This window comes from Erithacus rubecula, assembly GCF_903797595.1.
Source record: "Erithacus rubecula genome assembly, chromosome: 15".
Lineage (NCBI taxonomy): Eukaryota > Metazoa > Chordata > Aves > Passeriformes > Muscicapidae > Erithacus > Erithacus rubecula.
Window position 1 is genome coordinate 6,411,937 of NC_136667.1, and position 20,212 is coordinate 6,432,148.

At 42.2% G+C, this 20,212-nt stretch overlaps 1 protein-coding gene across 3 annotated transcripts; it reads left to right on the forward strand.

Moving 5' to 3' along the window:
* The first annotated feature begins 1,474 nt into the window (after window positions 1–1,474).
* MOSPD1 (motile sperm domain containing 1) lies at window positions 1,475–15,526 on the forward strand. Of its 3 annotated transcripts, none has more exons than XM_079318933.1 (7): window positions 1,475–1,607; window positions 7,108–7,364; window positions 7,546–7,621; window positions 10,296–10,522; window positions 12,478–12,639; window positions 13,175–13,278; window positions 14,980–15,526. In XM_079318933.1, the coding sequence occupies exons 2-6, from the start codon at window positions 7,211–7,213 to the stop codon at window positions 13,252–13,254; spliced, it is 699 nt and encodes a 232-aa protein (XP_079175059.1). In that variant the 5' UTR covers window positions 1,475–1,607; window positions 7,108–7,210; the 3' UTR covers window positions 13,255–13,278; window positions 14,980–15,526. The 3 variants fall into 3 exon arrangements, with proteins under 3 accessions (XP_079175059.1, XP_079175058.1, XP_079175060.1); XM_079318932.1 differs by lacking the exon at window positions 1,475–1,607 and adding an exon at window positions 2,109–2,256; XM_079318934.1 differs by lacking the exons at window positions 1,475–1,607; window positions 13,175–13,278 and adding an exon at window positions 2,109–2,256.
* The last annotated feature ends 4,686 nt before the right edge of the window (window positions 15,527–20,212 follow it).

Sequence of the window (20,212 nt, forward strand, 5' to 3'; positions counted from 1 at the left end):
ACCCTCTAAATATATAAATAAATGCTACATTATGTCCTTATGCCATTGCAGATAAAGTCGAATATTTTCTCATCAAGTGTGCAAAATTACAGGAATCAGGCATAACGCTGTGTTTCTCACAACTTAAGAAAATCTTTTCCATGATAAATGAGTTGTGAATCTCCCATGTGAAGTTTTTAAACAGATGGATAATCACCACAGCAACCAAAACCACCACAGAGTCATCCAGGAGCATTTCATCTCTGCACACTCCACAGTCAGGTTTCATGCTATAAAGATGCAGTATTTTATGTAACAGAAGACTAGCCAATGCTTTTAGATAACTCACAGCAGTTTCTAAGGTAGGTAAAAAATCAGAGGGCCAATCATAAGCTGCAGAAACAACATTTTTTTACACTTTGGTTCACATTTAAGGTGACCTGACAAACTTGTTGCAGATTCTTTGCTATCTTTCATCTCTGCTCCTTTGTATTTTTATTTGTTCTCTTCTTCTTCCATATTTTCCTCCTCTCATCTTTTCCCAGCATCATAACAAGGAATGTAGCCTCAATCTCCCTCTAATCACAGAAATAATTAATTATTTGGGCAGAATAAAGCAAACCTTATCAAATGTGCTACAGAAAAAAAGTTAAATCCTGGGAAACTTACAGAGGCAGATGTAACCTGTTTTTAGAACATTCTTTGTAAATTAACTGGATGAACTGGAAAATAGCAATTTGTCTAATTAATGTGCTTTTAAGTCTAGCCATTTGAGATTATGTTTTCATTTGATCATTCTGGTTGTTATTAATTTGAATATCTCTGAAGCATGTTTATGTCTGCTGCTTCTTCTGAGACGGGTTTCCAAAATGAGGAACACACTCCATTGGATTAATATCCAGTAAAATCATAATAATTTTCTGAACATATCCTGAAAGGCTGAAGTCTGATAATCTTTTTAAAAACAAGAATTCCAGATTCTTTTTAAACATGTTAAAATCTGAACTGATTAACACTCATCAAGAAACAAAATATTTTGCCAGTTTTCACTGCATACATTTTCAGAAATTCTGACATGATTATAATTTCTCTATATACTAATTTAACAATATTATGTAATTTGTGGCAGTAAGACTGAACTTCTTAATGAACCATTAGATCTGCAGAAAAAGATGAGTGCTAATACATACACCTGGCCTAAGTTGGAAAATATACTTTTTAGAATTTCTTTATTTAATGCCTTCTATGATTTTAAATATGTTACTTCCTGTTCTGGACGATGTTATTGTGAAACACTCGTGGCTGCTGTGTTTATTTCACCACGGACGTGTATTCATTTCACTGAGGGGTAAAGCTTGGTAATGGGTAAAAGATTTTGCAATCCTGTACTGGGTGGCTCAATATAAACCTTAATTATCCACCTGACTTGCAACAAAAACATTCTGCTGCATTAAAGATCTTGAAGTTTGGGATGACACTGGGTGGTGATTTATTCGTATTACACAGAGGGGAAGTTGGGGGAAAAAAAAACAAGGGAGGGTGATACAGTGGATACTGCATAGTACGAGTTGGTCCACAAACAGTTTAATTGAATGCAAGCACATAAGTAAGAGGAATAAAGAACAAAGGTAAGAGCACGGAAGCGTTCCCAGGGACAGGGTGTCCCGTTCCAGCCGTGCTGCTGAGCCCGGCTCGCTAACCCTTCATCCCGACTGAGCCCGGGGGACACTCGCGACCCTTCCCTTCCCTTCCCTTCCCTTCCCTTCCCTTCCCTTCCCTTCCCTTCCCTTCCCTTCCCTTCCCTTCCCTTCCCTTCCCGCGGGACCCGGGGCAGAGCTGCCCGAGCTGCCCCGGGACCACGGGGCAGAGCGCACGGCGGCCCCGAGCGCCGCGGGAGCGGGGCAGGAGCCCCGCCGGGACCGGGTCACACTCGGGAACCGTGACACCAGGGGAAGCGTTATTAAAAACAGCTGAGAGGCGCCGGGCCGCCCGCACAGACCGCGCTGACCGCGGAGCCGGCGGTGCCGGGGCGGTACCGGGACCGGAGCGGGGCAGGGGAGCGGTGCCGAACGCCGCGGTACCGGGGCGGGGGAGCGGTGCCGAACGCCGCGGTACCGGGCCCGGCGCGCGGGGCAGCCCCGACATGGCGGCGGGGGCGGGCGGCGGGCGGGGCGGTGACGCGGCGGCGGCCGGTCGGTCCCAGCAGCCCCAGCGCTGCCCGCAGTGACGGGCGGACAAAGGGGCGCCGCGCCAGCCCGCACCAGCGGCCCCGGGCGGGTGAGTCGGGGCGGGGGGCGACGGGCAGCGGGCACGGGGCGGGCGAGCGGAGCGACGCCCGCGGTCTGACCCGGCCCGTCCCGGCCCGTCCCGGGCTGTGCTGCCCCGCGGGCCCGGCCTCACGCTTTGCCCTCCGCAGGCCCTGCGGGAGCGCGGCGGGGCCGGGACGGGCAGCGGGGCGGCGGCCGCGCTCCGGGGCCCCGGCCTGGCGCCGCTTCCCCGCGGGGCCGGGGCTCGCTGCGGGGCCGGTGCGGGGCCGGGGTCGCTCGGGGGGCGGTGCGGGGCCGGGCGGTGCGGCGGGGGCGGCGCGGAGCTGCCGGGCCGGCTGCGGGAGGCGCCGTTATCGCGCAGCTGCCCCAGCCCGTATCGCTGCCGCTGCTCGCCGGAGAACAAAGAGGATCAATTAGGAGTGTGCAATTAGCGCCGTGCCCTGCCGGCAGCGGGCACAGCTCGGAACGCCTTTCCTCCCCTCGCTCTCCCGGGGCAGGGTGCTCCCCTCGGCTGTTCTGAGGCAGTGTGGGGCCGCGCAGATAATGAGCACAACACACATTTAAAAATCAGGCAGTTTAGTGCGTTCAACACAAACCTAAAGTGAGGAAATACAGACTAAAGCACACGTGCCCTTGAATGTCTTCTCTAGGATCCTTGCGAGCCAGAAGCAATGCACAGCTGTTACTTAATTTTTCACTTCTTTTCATGCCTTTTAGTTGCATTTAAATATTTCCTTTTGTTAGTCAGCACTTAAAAAAATAATGTAGTCCTAATAAATCTTGCTATCAGTATCAGCATGATTTATATATGTGGTCATCCATGCTAATAGTTAATGCTCCGAGACTATTTCATTTTACAGCATCCTGGAGACAGTTACTGATGACATTTCTCATCATCCTCTGGAGGGGTAAACAGTAGCAGTTTTGCAAAGTATCAGAGCAGCTCTGCTGGTTCAAAGGGAACTGTCCGTCCACTGAAATACTTTGCAGAATGTGTGCCTCCATAGATGAGCAAATTGAGGTGAGGTTAACCAACTTGCTCAAGGTCATGGAGTGTCAGTGGCAGAGTTGGCAATAATGGAATCCAGCCATCCTGGCTGCCGGCTCTGTGCTCTCATCCTTGGGTGACGCTCCCAAATAATTGCAGGTACTTTAAACATTGGTTTGCGTAAGGGCACGTTGAGGCCTTCAAAACATTTTGGAGACACAAAATGTTTATGGAGTGCTTCAGATCCCGTGCTGCATTTGCCTGTAGCGTAAAGTGATTGCTCAGCTTGGCATAGGAGGGAATTTTGAAGAAGACTCTGTGGTTTATTTTGTAAATGTGTGCTCAAAATGCATCAGTTTTACTGAGTATATAGTGTAGAAAGACTTGTGTAGATTTAGGGGATAGATTATGAGAGGTGACAAAAGTAGATTACACTGTAATTAGTCAACTTTTAAAACAGCAATGTGGAGACATGACTGTAAAGTGGTTTTCTTCTGAATGAAGTGTTTACCCGATGACATTCTGTAGAGTTATTTGCAGTTATGAAGAAAAACAACCAACAAATGCACTGGGAAGCCATGGTGATGAGTGTGTTGGAAGTTAAAATGGGAACAAAAAAGTTCCTCAGTTGATTTATTTATTCAGCAGATACTTGTTAAGTAAAAACAAATCACAATGGATGTTATTTCTGACCCTGGAGAGCAGTTACGTTTCACTTGGTGTTTTTTCTCTGTCAAGTTAAATTTATGAAGAAAGGGATTTCAGAGGAAACCCTGGCAGATCTGTGCTATTGTGACACCAGCAGTATATATTTAGTAACTTCAGGGAGGAAAGATCCCTATTGTGCTGAAAAAATACCAGTGACAATTGTTTGTCAGGACTTCAAAGGGCGCTGGGAAGTGAGCAGGCATTGTTCAGGTGTTGCCTCTGACAGATCCCTGCTCCTGTGGGAATTTCCTCGGTGCTGCTGAGATAAATCCATCTGTGCAGTGCAAATCACAGGTCTGAGACCACAGATCCTGGGTTGGAACACATTTGCTCGTGCTTACCTTTATGTGCTGCAAGTATTGTGGTGGCTGTTGACCAGAAAATTTAGTGGTTGTGGTGCAGTGGAGGTGCAGAAGAGCAGCAGCTGAATTTCTGTGCATGAGCTGTCTGGGGTACATGACCTTGTTCTCACTGCTGTGGGGTTCATCTGGGCAGAGAGGTTGTGGTGATACAAACTTCCTCTGTAAAATTTGGCAGTTTCTCCTTGATGGGAAAGGTGTGCTACCATCAAGTGCATCAATACTAAACCATCACATCTCCCTAGCAAATGTGTGGTTTATCAATCAGTCTTTGGGAAAAGTGCTTTTATTGCTGTCACTTGGTGAGATCTCCCAGAAAGGTGACTTCTAAGCTAAACTGTTGTCTTGAAAAGGATGCTTGTGTAGGAATCTAGAAATTTACACCCTGAATGACACTGCTGTGTCAGCAAATGTGTCTTCTATAGTCCTGCCAGACATTCCTCATCCAGCCAAGTTAAATAGGAAAAGGAAGCAATAATGGGATATACTTTTTTGAGATTGGTGGCTTTCTGCATGCAGGTTGTGGGATCCTGGGAGGTTTGCACACTTTTCCATAGATGTGCAACAAAAATGAGCCTGTTGATAGGTGTAGTGATCCCTTCCTCCACTGATACTGAGATTTGTGGGGTTTTGGGCACTGAGCACTTGCCACAGACTGAGCTGAAGAAACTGGAGATGTGGGATGGAGCCAGGAATTGGAATGAAACATGTGCAGTGTTTAAATAAAAAAACTAAAGCATCAAAATAATACTGATTATTATAAACAATACTTGAAAATTTTATTAAACATAGTCAATTAAGTTGTCTAGTAGTAGCTTGCTGCTGGTTTTATGGTAGCTTAAAATATTTATTTGAAAAAGTCCCTTTTGTTAATGTCAAAACTTGCCTGTATTTCTGTTACACATGAGGTTCAGAGTTTAGATGGCAGAACCAAAGATTCCAACATATTCTTACTCTATACTGCATTGAGCTAACTTTGGTAAAATAAATTTATATAAATAATTCTGAATCTTCTGCCTATGACAAGCATCAAAAGGTATTTTTGTATTCCTACATGCTGGCAGTCTTTCCACATTAGCTTTTCACATAGATTTAATATGTTTGAATGGAACAATGAAACTTTGCAATAATGCATGAAGTTGTTGAAGAAATAATACATACACTTGCTGTACAATTCCAGAGTTTGTTGATTCTTCTGAAACAAAAGAGATTCACCATAATTCCAAGAAGCACTCAGAACCCAAATTGCCACTTAGAGAGCCATTTCTTTTTCTAGACTCTTCTTAATAAGGTAACAGAACATCAGCTTGGAACACTATCATTGGGGATTTGTTTTCAGAATATTATTAGTAGCATTTCAGTGAAGTGGAAACAAACCTGTGCTCTGAAAAGGAACTGGATCATGGGGAAAGACATTCCAGCGAGATCCATGAGTTTGAATTCCACAGGAATAATTTGCTATTTCAATAACTAAATAAATAAAATTAAAAGCTTAGTTTGTGAATAAGAATCAGAACCTGTAAATCTGATGGTATGGCAGATACACTTCAGTAAACACATGAACGTGTGTCATGTTTCAAGTATGGAATCTGGTGCTTGGAAATGTGATCATCATGATGTTTATAATGCAGAAACAAGCATTTGTTTTTGATTGTTCATAATGTTTGGGCTACTTGGTGCTAGAAATTTCAGAAGTTAAATCCTTTAAGGTGCAACTATCCAGTGTATTGAGCTGGAGAACAGGTAAAAAGTACCTTATTTTAAAAAGCTTTATGGTAAGTGGAAATGACATCTAATGAGTCAATAGGAACTTTTTGTTGTTTTAATATTTTTTTGCTATGAAGTTAGACCTCAAAGGACACCTTCAGTTTGATAATTAATCTCTAGAATCTGCAGTAAATGATGACATTCTTGGGGAGGAGGAAAAGACTTTGTTCTCTCTGTCATGTGTTAAGTCAGTGGTATGTGTGCTGAGGAGTCTGGCCTTAATTTTATTTTATGAATTACATTTGGGATTGTTTCTTGGTTGGGTCATGGGTTCTGGTTTTAGTTCTGGAATGTCACTCAGAATAAAGCAGAACTCTGGGGGGTGGCAGAGGGAGAATTGTGACTTTGGTTAGAGGTAGTGGTGGTAGAAAAACCTGTCATGTCTTAATGAAACAGCAAACCCCAAATCTGTTTGGTGTTACTCATCCCAGTCATTTTCCATTCATTGCCTGTAACTATGCAGTTGGAGCAGGGAGCTTGCTTTAACCAAGGCATGGAGGTGTTCCCCATTCCTGTGTTCTGAATGCCTGGGATTTGGCATAGCTGGGTACCTGGGTGAGGAGATTCCTGACTTGTTACACCTCATCCTGGGAGGCCATCCCCATGGAAAGGCTCCTGCCTAAACAGTGACTCCTCCTGCCTCAGTGTCCTGTTGTTTCCTCATTTCTGCCCTCGTGTTTCTGAGGTGTTGCTGTCCTGAGGCAAGGATGGGATTTCTTTTTCCTGTCCTTGTTTGGTTTGTGTTGCAAAGACCCAGCACATGCAGCTCTAGTCATGGGCTGGGCCCCCAAATGCTGCCAGGATACACTGGGGAGGTGTTTATCCATTTGTTTTGTAGCAGTTTGTTAAATAGATGGAAACCCAGTGCAAGTATTTTTTGTATTTCAGTGTTTTTGAAGGAACATAAATAGGGGTAGATTCATAATCAAGCATTGTGGTTTATATATTTTTACACCTTTGTTAACTGCCTCAGTTTAGTATAGACTTATGGAAATAATCTTCTTGCCTTTTCTCTTTTTTTCCCATTTTTTTCCTTTAGAATTGCCAAAATGCTTTGGAATTCTTAAACGATTCAAAAACTGAAGTCTCTGAGGATACAAAATCATAAGAACACAAGAAGCAGCAAGGAGGATTCAGTGCCAATGCAGCAACAAAAAAGACAGCCAGAGTTAGTGGAAGGAAATCTTCCTGTTTTTGTTTTTCCTACAGAACTTATATTTTATGCAGATGACCAGTCAACACACAAGCAGGTGTTGACTCTATATAACCCCTATGAGTTTGCCTTAAAATTCAAAGGTGGGTTTCTTAGGTTAAGTTCTATTTAAGGGTTAGTTGATGATCTTGAACAATCCAATTATAATTCATGTAACCAATCTTGTATCTGTGACAAAACCAAACTCTTGTCTCTACATGTGTCTGTTGATGAAGTTGGTGGTGTATTCATGATTTGTTACCACTCCTGTCCTTTTCCTTGCAGTTCTTTGTACAACTCCAAATAAATATGCAGTGGTGGATGCTACTGGTGCAGTGAAGCCTCAGTGCTGTGTTGATATGTAAGTAGAAATTGCTTGGGTTTTTTCCTAATATACCACATTTTATTACCTTTATTTCTTTTATTATTTAAGAGGTTGTAAATGACAGCATGTGTGTTATAATATATAAATTGGATAAAGATATGTTTTCCTAATCTCCTGTATACTTGTGGTTCTGATTTTGTTCTTTTCTTCTAAAGCAGAGGTATTACAATATTGGAGATATGTCCTTCTTTAATTTTGCCTTTGGGCATAAATGAAGTGCCAGTAAATGCATCTTGTAATGGAGTAAACCAGGAGTGAGAGTAATATGAGCCTCCTCTGAGCACCTTTTATTAGAAATAACAAGAAAAACAAAACCCCCAGGTTCAGATTTGTTTGTGAGTAATACTTGTTTGGAGATTAGCAAGATGGAAATGTATGCAGTTGCACTGAGCATGTTTCCCAGGGCCATGTTAATAAAGGTAGTTTTGCCTACCTTTCACCCTGACCACCCATCTCATTGTCAGATCTCTGTGTCTCCCCTTTGTCTCTCCTGTCAGGTGTCAACCCAGTAGCTCAGAGCAGGAGGAGGCTGCTTAGGTGACCACAGTAATATAGGGGTCTGTAGGCTGCTGAAAGATGAAGCAGAGTAGGTGTATAAGCTAAAATAAACCAACTCTTTTTATCTTCTATTTGCCACATTATTTCTGTGCTGATAGACAGATACAGCTGAAGAAAATCTGAAGTACCTAAAAAAGCAGACTGAACTTTTTGAATAAAAACTTTCCAAACTGTAAAACACCACAAGGAATCTCTGGCTAACAAATGGCCATGTACAGAAATCTTTTGTCAGATAAATAACAACTGTTCCTGGGGAATAGATCTTTATTCCTATAGACTGTTTTCCTTAGGTGCAGTTTGAAAAATTCCAAAGACTCACCAAAGAGAAAGGAAGTTTAGAACATGGAACTAGGTTTCAGTAAGCAGGGGTAACAAGGCTAAACTAAACAGGTCAGAATATACCAGTGTACCAATGAGCTGTTTCATTCTTTAGCAGACATTTACACAAGCTTAGTTACATTTGGTTAAACAAATGGGTTTTATTAAGTAAAGGAAGATAAGACATACATGTGTTCCAAGGGCATTTTTTTTTGTGCAGCAAAACCCCCTATCCCATTCCAGTGGTTGCTGTCTAAGGACAGTGTTTACTGCTAGGATATGAGCAGTACTATGCAAGTGTGGCCATTTGCCAGATAAACAGATATTCTACAGAGCTTCCAATTATGCAATGATCTCTAAAAAGAAACAGGAGAATGTATCTGTTTATAAGGGTCTGCAGAAAATATCTCCTTGCTTGGCAGCAGATACATGTTCTCCTAGCACAGTGTTATGTAAAGGTTCTGTTTAGGTTGGTGGTTGGTACCATGGTACTAGGAGTAGGAACACCAATGTGAAAGGAAGTGTTAAAGGAAGAAATCAGAGTTGATGTGCTGATATGTTGACAGCTGTATGAATTAGTCTTGTGGGGGGAAAAAGCCTTTTGTTTTAGTGAAGGCAGTTGCCCAGCCAACACTCCACTTGCTGGAAGCCTGTCACAGGAACACTCCTTTGCCTCTGAAGTGATGTAAAACATCACTGCAGCCTCTTGCTGAGGGGATGACTTGGTCTCTGTTCCTGTGTTGAATAGTCTATTCAAACTAGATACCAATTGCAATCACTGGCTACGTGCTAATGCTTGTAGATATCTTGATGTGATACCATTCCTTTAAATGTAGACTGAAAAACAAAAATCCATTTCTTGCAGCACTTTAGTGTACATATTATCACAAAGATCAGTTTCTTGAAGCAATTTTAAGACTACTGTTCTGTGTTACTGAGGGTACAGTCATTTTTCCCCCCTCATGAGATGTCAACCTTTTTATTTTTACCTATATTCTTCAGATTAGCCACTGTTATCTTGGAAACTTAGAATAACCTTTCACAAAAGAACATCTGGAAAAACAGTTGAAATCCTTATTTACCCTAAGAGCTGATACCATTTAAAACCCTAAATGTTGTAGCTTTTCAATGCTAGATATGTATTCTCATGATGAATCATGAGGCAGAGAGGAGGCAGTTGAGCACAGCCCTGCTCAGAGGTCTGTTTTGCTGTTGATCAGTGCTATTTTAAAGCTGTGCTTTTTATAGGTTCCAAACATGCTCTCAGTGGTGGGTTTCTGATTTTGAAAATCCCTAGCTGACTCTTGTCTGTAGAGGGAATGAGTTTTGCTCCTGAGAAAGTAGAATTGGAAAGCTTTGAGCCTGGTTTCCTCAAGAAGCTGGACTGTTGCTTGCTTACACCAGTCCAACTTCCTTTCCTTCCCTGTCCACTCCAGTCCCCTCAGTTTAAAATCACTGGCCATCAAACAACTTTGATGCATGAGGAGGAGGCATCTTTCAGATAATTGGTGTTTTGAGGCAAAGATGGACTTGAGATAAAAACTTAACTGACCTCTTTGGCCAGGTGCATTTATATCTGGGAATTAAACATCAGGAGGGGAGAGAAGAGGTAAGATCAAGTCTTCAAGAACATTGTGTGATGAAAGAGGTAGTGGAGGTCTGGATTATTCCAGTTTATCTGGAGGAGAGGACAAACTTTGTGATATAGGATGTAATTCCACAACAGACATGTTTTTTAGTAGTTCATCTGTTTGAAAATGTTGTTTTTCTACAGTGTGATTCGTCACAGGGACGTTCGTGCTTCTTACTATGGTGTCATAGATAAATTCCGTCTCCAAGTGTCTGAGCAGAGCCAGAGGAAAGCATTAGGGAAAAAGGAGATTATTGCTACTCTGCTTCCATCTGCAAAGGAACAACAACAACAAAAGGAAGAGGAGGAAAAACGAATAAAAGAACACCTGGCTGAAAGTGTCTTTTTTGAGCAGACTTTGTGTCAACCAGGTAGCTGAAATCTTTTACCCCTCCTGTGTTCTGAACCAGTTTTGAATAGCTCAAGTGACTAGACTTAAAATATTTCTTAAATATAAACAGAAATAAATTTTAAAATAATTCATTTTACCTACCAGTAAGACTGTCTTTATCACTTGAGGGTGACAGTATACAAGAACCCAAACTGTTGCTATTCTGTTTATGCTGTTTTGATCAATCAAGACCCTTTGCTCCCTGGGTTTGCATGCCATACCTTGGAGAGTGCATCCACTGTTCCTCTGGAGCAGGAGTTCTACAGACAATGGGAATCAATCTGTGAAAGGATGGTAGTTATTTTTTCTCTTGGGCTCTTTCAAAACATATGCCCCTTCTGAGTTTGTTCCAAACCCTTAATCCCCCATTTCCTGATGAGCAGAAAATATTGCCAGAACATCTTCTAAAGTGCTCCTTGTTCTGTGTCCTGTTCTTTGTCTGTCCCACAGTTGGTGGCTGAAAACTCTGTGTGTTTCATACACACAGTGAGGAAGGGAATCAACAATCTTGAAAACCTGGGCCAGGCAGTTAAATTGAAGGAGTAGGATACAAAGTGTCAAGTTGTACCTGAAATTAATCTAAATTGTTTCTTGATGGTCTACATTCTTCTTACTTTTACTGATTTATACTGGAATGTTCTTGTCACTGTTACATTTTTCAGGACAACAAAAAGCAATTCCAGAAAATAGAGGAACCTCCTTGAGAGTGTTCATGTTTTTAAAATGAATCTGTTTCAGTACTTATACTTAGTTATTGGCTGCTGAAACACTTTCTATTTAAAACCCCTCACAATAGATATTAGTAGGATACACAGTGAAAGCAAACATACCAAGGTCTCTGGGCACACAGAACAAAATGCTCCCTTGGTAGTTGCTCCAGGACTGAGGGCCTGAGCCATCCTGAAATATCTGATACTGATCTTATTCCAAGTGCTGTTTCTCTGCTTGAAAAACCTTGTTAACTACATTATATTATTTACAGAAAAGCAGTAAACAAATAAACTGCAGTTTTGCATGTAACCTGCAACCTGGAAATAAGAGATTTATGGAATTAAAATGCAGCACATATTGCTAGTCACTGAGGATAGGAGAAGGTGATAAAAACTTTGGCTATTTTTAAATGGGTCTTAAGGGTTTGGTTAGAGGTATTCAGCTAACATGTTGACAGCTCTTTTCAAAGATGACACAGTGGGCCTTTGAGTAAATTCCAGCTGCTAAAATGCAGGACAATAAAGACTATGAAGGACTCTTTATTGTCTGTGGTTTGCATTGCCTTATTCTGGTAATACTGGACTGTCAGAGTGGTTCACTCTCACAGTTTTTAAAGCAAGATTCAAATTGTACTGATTTGTGGCATCTAAACTGACTCTCAGGTGAGAGTCACTGAACTCAGGTGCAGCCTGAGCCTGTAAAGAATGAAGGGAATGTACATTCCTGTGAAGAATGAAGGGGAGCTCATCTGGCCCAAGAACCTGCTCCTGCAGCAGACAGCTTTTGTTCAGGAGGTGTGAGCAGTTACCTGCCTGTGCAGGTTTTTTGGGTGCTCTTAACTGATTTATTTCTGATCACTGAAGGAACATTATCAAGGAATGGAGTCAGGATGCACAGGGAAACCTCAGACATTGCTGAGACATCCAGCTGTCCTGAGTGTGTATATATAGCAACTGGGCCTGGCAGGCTCTGTTCCTCCAGAAGGGAGGGGTTTGGGAAGTCATGTGAAAACAAGTTCCAGCATCAGAGCAGGGAGCAGCCTCCTCCACTGCAGAATGCAGAAGGTTTAGAAGGGTGGGTTTAGGAGTTGTTTTCCACCCCCTGCAAACTCTAGAGCAAAAAGGAAAGTCTGAGGGTATTTCAGCTCCCAGACATTTTTGCAGAATGCTTGATGTTTATATTATTTAGATCTTCCTTATAATTGGGGCTGTCTTGCTTTTTCAGAAAACAGAACTGCCTCGTCGGGACCTAGTTTACTCACAGTCTTCCTTGGAGTGGTGTGTGTTGCAGCACTAATGCTACCTACATTGGGGGAAATGGAATCCCTGGTGCCTCTCTACCTCCACTTAAGTGTGAATCAAAAGTTAGTAGCTGCTTATGTTTTAGGTAAGTACTTTGGGTGTTATAAACATTTTTGAGTTTGGAAAACTTCACCCGTCTTTGCCCGTGGCCTCAGGAAACTGGATGGAGACAAAGCACCACGTTAGGTTTTGCATCTCAGCTGAGATCTAAATTTGTAGCCATGGTGATAGCAGGGTAAATTAGTTATTGTAAGTGTTTTAGACCAGATTTGAGTTGATAACTATTGCACACAGGCCCCTACATGTTAATTTCAGCTTTATTTGGTGATGGGCCAGCAACAGTCCTCTGCCAACACACCTGAACGGAATGTGCTGTTTCTTACTCTGGCATTGCAATAGTTCCTCTGTTGCAGAGTGTAGAAGGTGTTACTGTGTTTCTCCCTCCAGCCCCCATGAGCTGTTTAACACTTCATTGTCAGTTCCTGTCTAATAAGCAGTTTTGTGTAGCAGTAAGTTGTTGTAAACCCTGAGACCACTACCATCCACTTGCTCCTGCATTAGTTAGCATAGATGAGTTCAACATTTCATTTGCTATGACTATTTCTCTGTAACTATTTCAGATTTGAAGAACAGTCACACTAAACTCAATTCTCCTGTCCCACTACCTGGCAGAAATGAGGATTTAAAGGAAAAGAGCTAGGCAGCTCCAAACTGATAGCTAGAGGTGAGGGAGTGATGGGGAAAGGTGCAAGTTTATGATGGTTCATGCACACTCTGCTGACTCACAAAGGTCCATCTGCTGAAGTGCTTTGAAATCTCACTTGTGGCTCTTTGCCCAAGCTGATGCTGATGGATTCTCAGATCAGGACCTTGCAGTAATCCTCACTTTGTTTTTATCTCTGCTTTTGAAAATTACTCCAGGTTCTGCTGGTGCCAGCTGCAGTTTTAAGCCTTTTGACTTTATACATTTGCAACAACTGAACCTGTTTCTAGATTCCTCATGAAGTTTTGAGAGGTTTTGACTTCTTTGCTGGCAGCATTTTTAGTGTTTTCATGGACAGATTCTTTTGTGTGCTACTCTTGCTCATGTAGAAAGTCAATTGCTCTTGAGAAGTTGAAACCACTTTATTCCACAAGAAGTACAACTCAATTGTGGAGCATTTAATTGGAAAGGGTTGTTATACCACACCAACAGCACTATGTGATATTTGAGAAGTATTTGATTTACAGAAATGTGTTAAACCCTTTATTGTCTGGAAGTCCCTGTACAAGTGATGCAGGCTGTTCTCCAGAAGCCTCTGCTGTTCCTCTGTGATGATGGAATTGATCCAAGCTAAGGATCCAGCAGCTGTGGGAGCACTGATTGTCTGAACCAATACAGACCTTAATAAATAGCTGAGCTGTAGTTCCTCTTTAAGGGATAAATTGCTGATCTAATGGAAGGCAGTGCTGCAGCTCTGTTCTGTCATGCTTCTGCCTTCACTGTCTTCATAAAGTAGCCAAGTTCTATCAGTATGGAGTGGCAGGAGATTAAATAGTCTCAGAAATGTCTTTATCCATGGTGAGATCTGTAGGCTTTAGCTGAGCTTTCTGCAGTGAAAGGCTGTTACAGTGACATCATCTGAGTCTGCAAGAAAGTGAAATTGCCCAGAACTGATAAATTGTTATTTTGATGTTACATAAGGCTGGAATTCAAGGAGCCCCTATTATGTTCTTCATCTACCTCCCTTACCTTGTGCAATATAACCCTTTGCTAAGAACTGCAGATTTGTACTTTCTCCTGTCTCAGCATATAATTAAAATGAACTTTTCAGTGTGTCATGAGTAGGTTTATTAGGCCCTGTTTCCTGTTTTCATCTGGTTTTAATTGTTTTTAACCTCTATCAGAGCAGTGCTTTTTTTCCTCCCTCTCTAAAGGTCACAACAAAGAGTCTGTTGAAAGCTCCTTCTGCAGACTCACAAGGAAGCTTAACATCTTTGTCTAAAACTGGTCTTTGATCAGTTATTATTCAGAGAGCAGAAAAAAAGCCTTGGAGCCTTCAACTGATCTGCCTTACTGATGGTTCAGCATTGGAATGACATTGCCCATAACTGGCCCCCATGAGAAATGGGGTCTGGGTGCTAGTGTTGCACTTACCCAAGTCAAGACTTCAATGTTAAGATTTTCCAGCAGAGAGATCAGTAATTGTTTAGAGTATTTCTATCTTCTTTGACATTCACTTATTAGATGCACCACATTTCAGCGTTGATTTTTAACTATATCAAAATTTGAAGCAATAATTCTATTATAAATACTGTATATAAATGCATTCTGCATGTATTTATGCACTTTTACCATGTTTTCTGGCTTTTGACAGGGCAAACTCTTTATTTTAAATGTTTTGAGTGAAAAAGAAGTGTTTAGTTCTTCATTCTTGTCTTTCAGGTCTCATCACCATGGTTATTTTGAGAACATGAGCAATGAGTTCATAGGATGTCAAACACCTTACTGTATATTCACATCATGAATGTGGACTGCCTTTTACTCCCATTTGGCTCATTAAGATGCTAGCAAAACTGTTCAGTGATTTAAGATACCTTCAGAAGTGTAATATATTTTAACTGTGTATAATAAATGAAAGACTCAAAGCACTTTACGGTGCTTCTGTAACAGACAGCTATGAAATGTTCAGTGATACCTGTGAAAATAATTTGAAAAAAACTTTTATATCTATGCCTACTGTAAAAAAATCCTTATTAAAACAACATTTGTTATTTTTAGTCTATGTTCACATCAGTGCGTGATCACTATAAAAGCAAAAACTGTCTTCTGTAAAAACACTCATTTGGTTTGTGGTTGTACCTGCCAAGGCTGGCACATAACACTTCTGTATATCCATACCAGAGGGGTGAGAGTCATGACTGATCATTGAAGAAAATGAAAAATTCCATCAGTGGAACTATGAAATAAACCATGATTTTTAGGTGAAGAAGTAATTCTCAAATTTCTTACTTCATCATTACCAATGTATCATTGAGTGCTCATTTTCTTACCTGGGGAAATAATTTCTTGCAACAGCCATTTTGTACCACAGTTATTAGACAATAAAAAGAAGTTTCTGTAAGCAGATCCCTCATTTCTTAGGGATGCATGGAGGTTGCATTAACAGAAGCTGAACTTGCATTAATTTTTTTTCTATTTTAGAGACCAAACTAAGTGAAATAGCAAAGACATTTCTCTACATCCCTCCCCCAACAGCTACCACAGAGAGTTCTATCAGAAACTCCTGCTTAAATGCCAGTTTCATATTTGAGGTGAACATTAATCTTGTTTCACACAAGTATTTCCCTTCATTTGACATTTCATTGTCGAGATGTAATTCTAAAAGGGCAGCTATTACTGCATTGGATTCATACAGACAAATCTTTGTTTGTAAGAAGTCTATAGAATATGCTCTGATATGAATAATAAAGTTTGGAAATCAAACCTTCTTTCTCCCTGCATGTTATGGGTTGCTTTTCTGCTTACACGTGGAAATAGAAAGAAACATTGCAAAAAATGTGTTTCTTAAAAGAAAGGAGAAAGAGAAGTTGAAGAAAATTGTTAGCCACTACATTTTTTCTTATATACTGCTACTTCAGTTTGATTCTCAGAAGAACTGGGATTGTGTCATCCATCGATCAGCATCAGATGATAAAGTCAAACATTAACATTCACTAAGGAAAAAAACCAAAAAAGGTTCCCAGCTGCTTTAGAAGGCTGAGTGCCAGGGCCTGCACAGGCACAGCACCTCCTTCCAACACTGAGCTGGGTCAGAGTTTTCCTGCCACTGCAGGCTCTGTCCTTGTAGCTTCACTGTTCCTCAGTACCTGCACTGTGAACTCTGATTTTCACCAGGTGCTTTGACCTGCTGCTGCCTGGGGAAAGGTGAGGGAATGGAGCAGAAGTTGAGATAAAAGTCCCATGTGGTGCCTTATCTTAGCACCCAACAGCCAGGCTGAACATTTTGTTGTGCCCAAGCTGATTAAAAAAGCCCAACACAAACCCTTTTTCCCTCTATATCCTGGTGTTCCAGTCATGGACCAGGAGCCTGTTTTGCCAGGCAAGTGCAGAAGTGACAGTGTCACCTGTAGGAGCTCCTGGGTGACTGTAACCAGGTCTGACACCTGCAGCTGCCTCAGTCCTGCAGGACAGTACATGAGGGAGAGGGCAGATCACAGGACACAGATGCCAGCAGCCATTTTCAAGGAATCTGAAGAGAAGTGATTGGGTTAGAAAAACACCTTAACCAAAGAAATCAAGAACAAAAAGTTATCATCAACCAAAAAGACTAAAAATGTTGGACGACTTCTTTGACAAGGCAACAGAGGAACAACACACAGGGGAAAAAAATGCACAGAGTAACTCGGCAGATAAAACTGGTGCTGGGGTGAAATAAGCATGACAAGTGTGAATTCTGACTTCTTTCTCCTTCAGGGAGGTTGCAGCACACTGCAGAATCACAGATCTATCCCAGTTGGGAAAACAAGACCTGAGGACTCTTTCAATTCATCACTGAGGGAGAACATATCAAATTATGTTACAGCATAGTCATAGCAGGGCACCAGTAAAGTTTTACCAGGTGGATACACAAAATTTGGAAGATACTTCCTGATTTTATGTATATTTATGTGCATGCACATACCTTTAGCACTTACATACTAAACTTTCAAAAAACACTGAATGCCTTTGGAAATAAGACCTGAGACACTGAATGTACCTCTTAGAAACACCAGGAAAAACAGTTAAGTGTTCACGTCATTTCCCATTCCTGCCTCCTAACACAAACAAACAGTCATTTCCTTGCAGTGGGCAAGTATTTCCAGCAGACAGCTGGGAGGGCTTTGAGATCAGCCAGCAGGAACAATCCCGGTGTTTACCCAGCACTTGCCGTGCTGGCAGCAGAAGGGGCAGAGCTGCTGAGGTGGGAACACCATCTTCCCTAGGAGTTTGCGCTTGTCTGGATCAGAAAATCCTGAGCTGATCGTGTTTCCCTAAAGGAGAAAACTTGAAAACTTCAGTAGACCCAGTGCACTGTTGCAGAGCTCCAGGGGCAGGAGGGGCTGCCAGGGAATCAGTGAATTGCTGATCAGAGGGGATCAGAGGTGATAATGGAGCCCAGGGAGCTGGAAACAAACCCTGGAAACAAACCAGCCCCTGCAAAGGGAAAAGCTGAGCTGCTGCTGCTGCTGCCATGTCTCAAAACATGCCCCAGGAAGACAATGGGGCGTTGCTGTCAGATGGGAACAGTCACTGCTCCTCTTAAAACCATTCCACAGGGATGTTTGCAGCAGCTCCAAGAGGAGCCCATGCACAGAACTGTGCCTTCAACAAAAAAAACAGAGAAATCCTGCAATCAGCTAATTAAGAACTGTCAAAGCAAATCATATATTATTTCATACGTACAAGTATCTGATAATCAACAAGCCTAAACTGGAAAGAGGCTGCCAAATAGGTTTGGTAATAAATCATTATACATTAGTCCTCATTAACATACATTTAAGATACCTCACTTTCCTTATAAATGCCGAGTTCCATCTCCCCTTTGTCAGGGGTGTGAATCTCACACTTCAAACTCAGGGCAACATCGAATTTAAGGATCAGGTCTTAAAAAAAACCTCTTGTACAGGAGGCCTTAAAAACCCCCCAAACCTTGAATCATCCTGTCTGTCAGGTGGGTTTGGAGTTGTTGGGTTGGAGCAGCTCAGAATAGGGAAGGCACCAACTCCCACAGAGCTGGAGGAGAAACAGCCCGAGTTAATAGTGCTGGAGTCTCTGCTGCAGGCATAATGTGCTGCCTGAGGAAATTAAATTAAGGCTGAAACCACTGCAGGAGAGTGAGGTTCACTGCTGCCAGCAGCCCATCACTCACTGTTAGTGCCCCACAGGAGCTGGTGAGGATGGGGAAACCAGCGCTAGGCAGTCAGCAAGAGCCATTTACAGAAAGCAACCTCAGAGAAAGGAGCCTGGAGAACAAGAGCATCATCCCAAAAGGAGAGCTGGAGGAACGAACACCGGCAGGCAACACTCAGCATCTCAGCTAAAGCCGAGTAAGGGGATACACTCACTCACTTCTGGGTGTATTTTTGTCTTTAGAAGCTCTCCACTGAACGCTAACGAGCTGTTTACTATAGATAATGAGCTGTAGCTAATGCACATCAGCTCTAGGAAATCTGCAAAGCTGTACGACCAGGCTGACAATACAATGTGCAATTACATGCAGCAAAGCGACCACACTGGTCTTCAAAACAGCAGAAATTGCAAAGAAATAATTTCAGCAAGAGCACAAGCATGATTACAGCTATGGGTGTCTCCTCACTGTGAGGAAAAGGGCTGGTAGGAAGGTCTACCTCACTAACAGGCACCCTGTAATGGAACTTACATCCATGTTTCCAGTTTAAAAAAAATTTTAAAAATTAGCCATAAAATTTTCAATAGCAAAATATGATTTACAGTAACAAAATGAGAGCATTGTTCTCTAGAAAACTGCACACTCGGTGGCTTGAGGTATGAACATGAAGGCATTAGATGAACAATTGCTTTGACAAACAAAAAAAACATCATCCAGAGACAAAACTGCAGTAGGGCTCTGGAAACTCCTGTTCCATCAACATCACCAAACCCATTAGCGCCTTTCCCTCAGGAATCTGCCAGGAATCTCCACAATCCAAACCGACTGCTGAAGTGAATGCACTTAAAATGAAAGGATGTTGATGTATTTTTAGCAGGAAGCCTCTTGCAGTGATTTAAACAGGCTTGAAAGACAGCACAGTACCTGATTCTATGCACATCAGGGATTTGATTTTTCTCCACATAAGGACAAAAAGGAACCAGGAGAACCACATTTCCAAAGATTAGTCCCTGCAGCAAAATCTGTTTCCTCTTGAGCAGCTCTTCCTACCTGGGTTGACATCCAGCAAAATTCTAAACATTTACATACAATTATTTGTTGTGGAAGGAAGTCTTAAAATAGCAAGCACTTTCTGATTTGCTTCTTATGAAGCAAATAAAAGAACAAGAAACCAAACTAACAGAAGAATTTCTAATTTGATAAATGCCACATTTGTCTGAGGAATCTTTGTGGCACTGGGGATGTCTCACCATTCCTTGAGAGACACAGGGGAGCCAGCACCAAGGCATGTGGAGGCTTGTTTGGTTTGGTTTTGGTTTGAATGCACTCCACTCCTCCTCCCTTCTGAAATTTCTGCTCCTGAGCCAGCTACTGAAAGTCAAACAAGGTTACTCTCCTTCCGTGGATTATTTTTTTTGCCTCCTCTCTCGTGCTTCTACCACAAGCCCCAGTGGTGGAAGCAGTGTCAGGGTGTGGGGTCTGGGTTTGGGGTGCAGGGTGTCAGCCTCCAGTGCTCCATGCCAGAGGAAAAGAATCTCCTGAGCAAGGCCTGGGCTGGCTGACAACTGCTGCCAAGTTTATCAAACAAGGATGCTCCCACCAGATAGGCAGAAATGGGAAGACTCCACTGGTAGAGATAAAAAAATCACCCCTAGAAAATGAACCTGAAGTGACAATTTTTACACCCAGTTATTGAAAAGGATTCTTGCCAAGCACTCCTCTCTGTGTCAGTAAGGTTTTAATTACTGTACTCTAGCTGTAAACATTCAGTGTCATTTACAAATATTT